Raw genomic sequence first — 6,586 nt, 5'->3', positions numbered from 1 at the left:
GGTTGGTTAGGCAAGATATTCCCTTAATGAAGCCATGCTGAGTTGTCCTACCTTGGCCAGTGTCACCAAGTATTCCATAACCTCATAATTAACAATGGACCCCAATTTCTTCCCAACCACTGAGGTGAGGCTCGCTGGTCTATAATTTCCTTTCTGCTGCCTTCTTCCTTACTAAACCATCTCATCCGGGTGATGTGTAAGTATCGGTCTTTCAGCTTTTTCAGTACCTTCTTCCTTGTAACAGTAACTGCACTCACTTCTCTTCCCTCGCACCCTTCAACACCGGGCACAGTGCGAGTGTCCTCCACCTTCTCCTTTGTAACAGTAACTGCACTCACTTCTCTTCCCTCGCACTCTTCAACACCGGACACAGTGCTAGTGTCTTCCACATTGAGGGCTGATGCAATATACTCATTTAGTTTATTTGCCATCTCTTTATCCCCTGTTATTATATATCCAGCCTCATTTTCTAGCGGGCCTATATTCACTGTCATCTCGATTTCATTTTTTTTTACAATACTTGAAAAACAAATTGATATTGTCTGCTAGCTCGTTTTGCAAAGACAGGTGTGTAAAAAGGGCCTGAAGGATCATTGGAGACTCGAGTCACGCCAACTAAAAACTGTGCTAGTTGCTACCATCCGGGAAACGGTTTCGCAGCATAAAAACCAGGACCAACAAGTTCCGGGACAGTTTCTTCCACCAGTCCCATCAGAATGCATAAATCATGCTGACACAACTGTATTTCTGTGTAATCCTGACTATCATGTTGAACATATTATTCATCATAAATTACTATAAGTTTCACATTGTGCATTTAGACGGAGATGTAACATAAAGATCTTTACTCCTCATGTAGATGAAGGATGTACGTAACAAAGTCAAATCAATTCACATTTAATTTTTCTTTTATTTCCTCTCTGTAGGTTTAAATGCTTCCCAATCCTCTGTCTTCCTACTGTTTTTTGCTTTGTTCTCTGCTCTCTCTTTTGCCTTTACATTAACTTGTCTTCCCTTGTCAGCCACGGTTTTACTATTTGGCCATTTGAGTATTTATTTATTTTTGGAATACATGTATCCTTCACCTTCCTCATTTTCCCAGAAACTGACACCATTTCTGCTCTGCTCTCATCCCTGCCAGCATCTCCTTCCAATTTGCATTGGCCAACTCCTCTCCAGACCACTGTAATTTTTTTTTCCTCCTCTGAAATACTACAATGTCAGACTCACAGCTCACTAAGGACTTGTGTATTTTTCTGACAATCCCGGTCACCACACTGATACCCACTTTTATTCCCTACGATATCATCAAGTCAGTATTAAACTCCCAGCTCCTGTGGTAGGATTCAAATTCATGTCTTGATGTGTTAGTTCAGTGTGCCTGGGATCGGGACACAGTGGTTCATCTGCCAGTCCCGTGTATTGGTTGTATTGTGACCCTGTGCTGGTGTGTTCAGGGGTCTGACATCTCCAGCTGACCGTGGACAGTGATGCCTCCCAGTCGGTGGGGTTGATGTGGAATAAACTTCAGTTCCCCTTCAGTCCATTATCAGAGCCAATCCTTGCTTCAAATTATTACAATTGAGCTTCATAAACAAGCAGAAATGATCTTTGTAAGTTTTACCTTGATTAATAGTATCAAGCGTTTCTCTCAGCACTGTTTTCAACAAATAGGGGTGATCGAATTTTTCAACCGGTAGGGCCTCATCTGTCACTGACAATTCCTGGACATTGTCATTAATCCTGTAAATATTAAACTGCTGGTTATAAATTGCTATTCTGAACTATTTTACAAATCCATTCAGAGTTTTAGTAAAGAGCATGTCCTACCTTCTGTTCCGACAAGCTTCGTCCTGAAATAAATAAAACACAAATCTGATTAAACATTGACTTACTGTCGACATCCTGAATTTCATCCAAATCATGACAAGGAGTTGAAAATCCCCACTCCCGCAGTCACTCACTCACACGAACAATCAGAACCATGGGGAAAATTACAGGGAATGTTTCTGAAAGTTAGACCATTACTGAGAGGATGAAACTTACAGGAAAGACAGGACAGGCTGTGCATTTTCATCTGGATAAGACATCAGAATGATCAAACGCAAAAATTTAAGATTAGCGATGGATTTGATCTTGTGCAGGTGGAGAAAGTACTTCATTTATGGCTAACAGGCAAGAACACAGTTTTAAGGTGCTTGGAAGTAGTATAGAGGAGATGTCAGGGGGTAAGTGTTTTGGAATGGGTGGAATGAGCTGCCAGCAATGATGGTGGAGGCGGATGCGATAGGGTCTTTCAAGGGACTCCTAAATAATACATGGAGCTTAGAAAAATAGAGAGCTGTGGGTAACTCGAGGTAATTTCTAAAGTGAGTAGATGTTTGGCACAGCATTGTGGGCCAAAGAGAATGTATTGTGCTGTAGGTTTTCTTTGTTTCTGTGTTTCTATTTATGGGGAGACCTTCAGTCAAAGATAAAATGCCAGGAGGTTTTTAATAAATCCCACAAGAAATTTAGTGAAGAGGATGTGGAACTCAGTGCCACAGGAGTGGTTGAAGTGGATCAGCAGAGATTGAATGTAATGGGGAGGCTGGATAAACACGTGAGGGACCAGGGAGTTCGGGGCACTGTTGCTGGGTTTGGTGAGTAAGTGGCCGGAGGATTGTGCCGAGGGTAATTGGTAGGAGAAGATGGACTGAATGGCCTGCTCATGATGGAGAATGGGACACAATCCCATGTAAAACTTATCCGAAAAAGTAGAGACAGTGAAATTTTCCGTAATCTGACGGAAACCAGTTATGGAGGTTATGTCTGATGTGTGGGTCACATTCTTTGTTCTCACTGATTGACAGAGAGACCCTCACACCCACCGCACCAGACACACTCACAGCCTGTGACTGGAACTGGGTGTTAATGGGAGTTTTAGAGGATAATTAATGTGGTAATTAAGGACACAATCAGCAGCTCTGTGTTATAATCAGAGTAAATCATTTCAGAAAAGATTGCATTCTGTCCTGGGATGTACAGAAGTTGTGGAAGTCCAGTTTTAGGACAACATCAACTCTGAATAGATGCATCAATTGTCTGTTGAGAAACAGTTTACTGTCATTTGTAAATGCTGTGTGTAGGAGCAACACGTCTGTTTTCTGTCAGCATTGTATTCTGTGTTACGTGTTTATTACGAAAACCAGCAACGTGAGTGGGTATGTGGTAAAGGTGAAGGGAATAAGTTACGTATTCGTACTTTGCTCTGGGCTGTCTTGAGCCTGGGACTGGCAAGTGCCATATCATTTGTTGACCGATACATTGCAGAATAATTTATTATTAATTATGCTGAAATTTCATCGCTTAAATATTGTATGTTGCTGATAAAGGATCAAATATCTATCTCCGATATTTAGAATGTCATTAGCGGAGTGATTGGAGGTTCGTCATGCAAGGAGAACACTCTGTGTGAGGTCACCAGCAGCGGCAATTGATTTGGTAGAATGGGCCACTGTGCTGTGTTTATTTCAAATATACCACTGTTCATTTAGTGCCCTTTGACAGAAACAAATTGAAATAGAATCCCTCACCTTAAGAAATATCACACTGTCTTTTTGATCCATCTGTTCCTTTAACTTAGTGATTTCCTCCTGAATAATCCTTATATTCTCTTGAAAAGCTAGAAGATTTTTCTCCATTGTGTCGAGAATCCTCTTCTCTTCTTCCCTGAGATCCCTGAGTAAGCTCTGCTCTTTCTCAGTGATAATCTGGCGCAGTTCAGCAAACTGGGATGTGATGTGGGACTGAAGGCTGTGTGACTGTTTCTGTCGAAGGAAAGGTGAAGATTAGTTTACTGCATTGCTGTGTTGTATTTCCTTATGACATAAAAGTGACCATTCGGTCCATTGGGGTCCATACTACTTCTGAGACATTCCCGTCAACCCCTTCCCCTCACATTTTCCTGAAACCTATTCTCCCTCATTGACCCATTAACTCCTACCTGAGTCACATACACCCTCCACCACCTTCACAAGGTTAATTGTAGTTAACCATTCATCCAGCATGTCCTTGGAATGTGTCAGAATCTCTCATGGCCACAGGGAGAGCATGCAAACTCCACACAGATGGCAGCAGAGGTCAGGATCGAACCCAGGTCACTGGAGCTGCGATACTCGGCTATTCTGCATTAAATGAAGCAAAACTCGACAGTAATATCAGAAATTCCACTCAGGAAGCCTCACCCGAACTCCTGAAATCTTCTCTTTCTGTTGTTGCTCCTTTTCCTGGAAGTCTGTTTTCTTTTTTGTGAGAGAGTCTAAGGAAGATTTTAGCTGATCCTGGAAGTCAGAGAGCGAAGGAAATAGAAACAAAGATGCATCAAAAGAAACAGGTGATCAAACCCGATTATCACACAAAATGCCGGAGGAACTCAGTGAGTCAGGCAGCATCTATTCAGGGGAAATAAACAGTCGGAGTTTTGGGATGAGACCCTACATTGGGCCTGGGAAGGAATGGGACAGAAGCCAGAATAAAAAGTTTGGGGATGAGAACCAGCTGACAGGTGACGGGTGAGACAATGTGAGGGGGAACGTGGGGGAGGGTGATGAAGTGAGAAGCTGGGAGTGGACAGGTGGAAGAGGTAAAGGGCTGGAGAAGAAGGAATCTAAGGCGAGAGGACAATCGACCGTGGGGGTAACGGGGGGGTGGGGGGAGGGATTTGGGGCTGTTTGGAGCCCTGAATGGTGACGAGGGAAGAGGTGTAGGAATCAGACGAGGCACTTGTCCCATTTTCAGGTGTCGGTGCCAGGAGGAAGATCAGTGGGGAGGAGCGAGTGGATAAGGGCGATACAGTCCGGGGAGCGATTCCTACAGAGAGCGGAGAGTTGTGGGGTGTGGGATGGAATGTGGGACGGATAGATGGTGGAATCCTGTTGGAGATGGCAGAAGTTGCAGAGAATGGTGTGTTCGTTTTTGAGGTTCACATGATGGTAAAAAGGACAAGAGAAAATGGGTTGACAGGAAACAAAGAGTAGCGATTAACGGGTCCCTTTCGGAATGGCAGGCTGTGACCAGTGGGGTACCGCAAGGTTCAGTGCTGGGACCACAGCTGTTTGCAATATACGTTAATGATTTAGATGAAGGGATTAAAAGTAAAATTAGCAAATATGCTGATGACACAAAGCTGGATGGCAGTGTGAAATGTCAGGAGGATGTTATGAGAATGCAGGGTGACTTGGACAGGCAAGGTGAGTGGGCGAATGTATGGCAGATGCAGTTTAATGTGGATAAATATGTAGTTATCCACTTTGGTGGCAAGAACAGGAAGGCAGATTACTATCTAAATGGAGTCAATTTAGGAAAAGTGGAAGTACAACGAGATCTAGGTGTTCTTGTACATCAGTCAATGAAAGCAAGCATGCAGGTACAGCAGGCAGTGAAGAAAGCTAATGGCATGCTGGCCTTTAAAACAAGAGGTATTGAGAATAGGAGTAAAGAAGTCTTTCTGCAGCTGTACAGGACCCTGGTGAGACCCCAACTGGAGTATTGTGTGCAGTTTTGGTCTCCAAATTTGAGGAAGGACATTCTTGCTATTGAGGGAATGCAGCGTAGGTTCACAAGGTTAATTCCCGGAAGGGCGGGACTGTCATGTTGAAAGATTGGGGCGACTGGGCTTGTATACGCTGGAATTAAGGAGAATGAGAGGGGATCTGATTGAAACATATAAGATTATTAAGGGATTGGCCACGCTGGAGGCAGGAAGCATGTTCCCGCTGATGGGTGAGTCCAGAACTAGAGGCCACAGTTTAAGAATAAGGAGTAGGCCATTTAGAACAGAGATGCGGAAAAACTTTTTCACACAGAGAGTGGTGGATATGTGGAATGCTCTGCCCCAGAAGGCAGTATTGTCTATTGCCTATTGTCTATTGAGTATCAAATTAAAGTTAGTTTTACCTTGTAGATTTTAACAGCTTCTTTAATCGGCTTGAAGCGGTGCTCTCTGTGTTCCTCCGCCACTGCACAGATCACACAGATCAGTGTCTTGTCCGTTTCACAAAACAGCTTCAGTTCTTCCTCATGTTCCTCGCAGTGACGTTTACTTTCCTTCCCTTCCCGATTCAGGTTTAGATTCCGAGCTTTTTCAGCCAGATTTGCTAAGGCCCGATTCACCCTGAGGGTGCGGTCAGCAAACACCTCTCTACATTCCGGGCAGGAGTTTCTCTGCTCCCTTTCCCAATACCGTGTGATACAAGAGCGACAGAAGTTGTGTCCACACGCCAGTGACACCGGATCGGTGAAGAAATCCAGGCAGATGGGACAAATTACTTCCTCGATCCAACTCTCGGCCTTTCTTTTCGAAGCCATGTTAACTCCCGGCACTTCCTGATTCAGAATGCTTTCACTTTCCGGGAGCTGCTGATCCCCTGCAGTACCGCGGTTGTCCAACACGCGCGCTGCAGTCTCTGGGAGTGAACATGGTTTTGCTGGATGTGTTCAGTGGAAATTCTGGCCACTGAAATTATGTTGCTGTCTGTGCGAAGGAATTGTGCTAACTATTTCAGGGAGGGATCAGAAATAGATTAAGCAGGTCGGAGCAGAAATG

General features: G+C 44.0%; 1 protein-coding gene across 1 annotated transcript in view; it reads right to left on the bottom strand.

The window, feature by feature from the left end:
• LOC140724014 (zinc-binding protein A33-like) overlaps positions 1-6,348 on the bottom strand; it is a 15,946-nt gene extending 9,598 nt beyond the window's left edge. Inside the window, exons 1-5 of the mRNA XM_073038503.1 lie at positions 5,938-6,348; positions 4,227-4,322; positions 3,576-3,809; positions 1,831-1,853; positions 1,625-1,743 (exon numbers count right to left, since the gene is read on the bottom strand). Of these exons, the coding sequence (XP_072894604.1) occupies positions 1,625-1,743; positions 1,831-1,853; positions 3,576-3,809; positions 4,227-4,322; positions 5,938-6,348 (883 nt within the window). The remainder of the gene's footprint in view (positions 1-1,624; positions 1,744-1,830; positions 1,854-3,575; positions 3,810-4,226; positions 4,323-5,937) is intronic.
• Positions 6,349-6,586: the final 238 nt, after the last annotated feature.

The sequence above is a fragment of the Hemitrygon akajei genome, unplaced genomic scaffold, assembly GCF_048418815.1.
Source record: "Hemitrygon akajei unplaced genomic scaffold, sHemAka1.3 Scf000152, whole genome shotgun sequence".
Classification (NCBI taxonomy): Eukaryota; Metazoa; Chordata; class Chondrichthyes; order Myliobatiformes; family Dasyatidae; genus Hemitrygon; species Hemitrygon akajei.
This window is presented reverse-complemented; position numbering and strand designations above follow the sequence as displayed.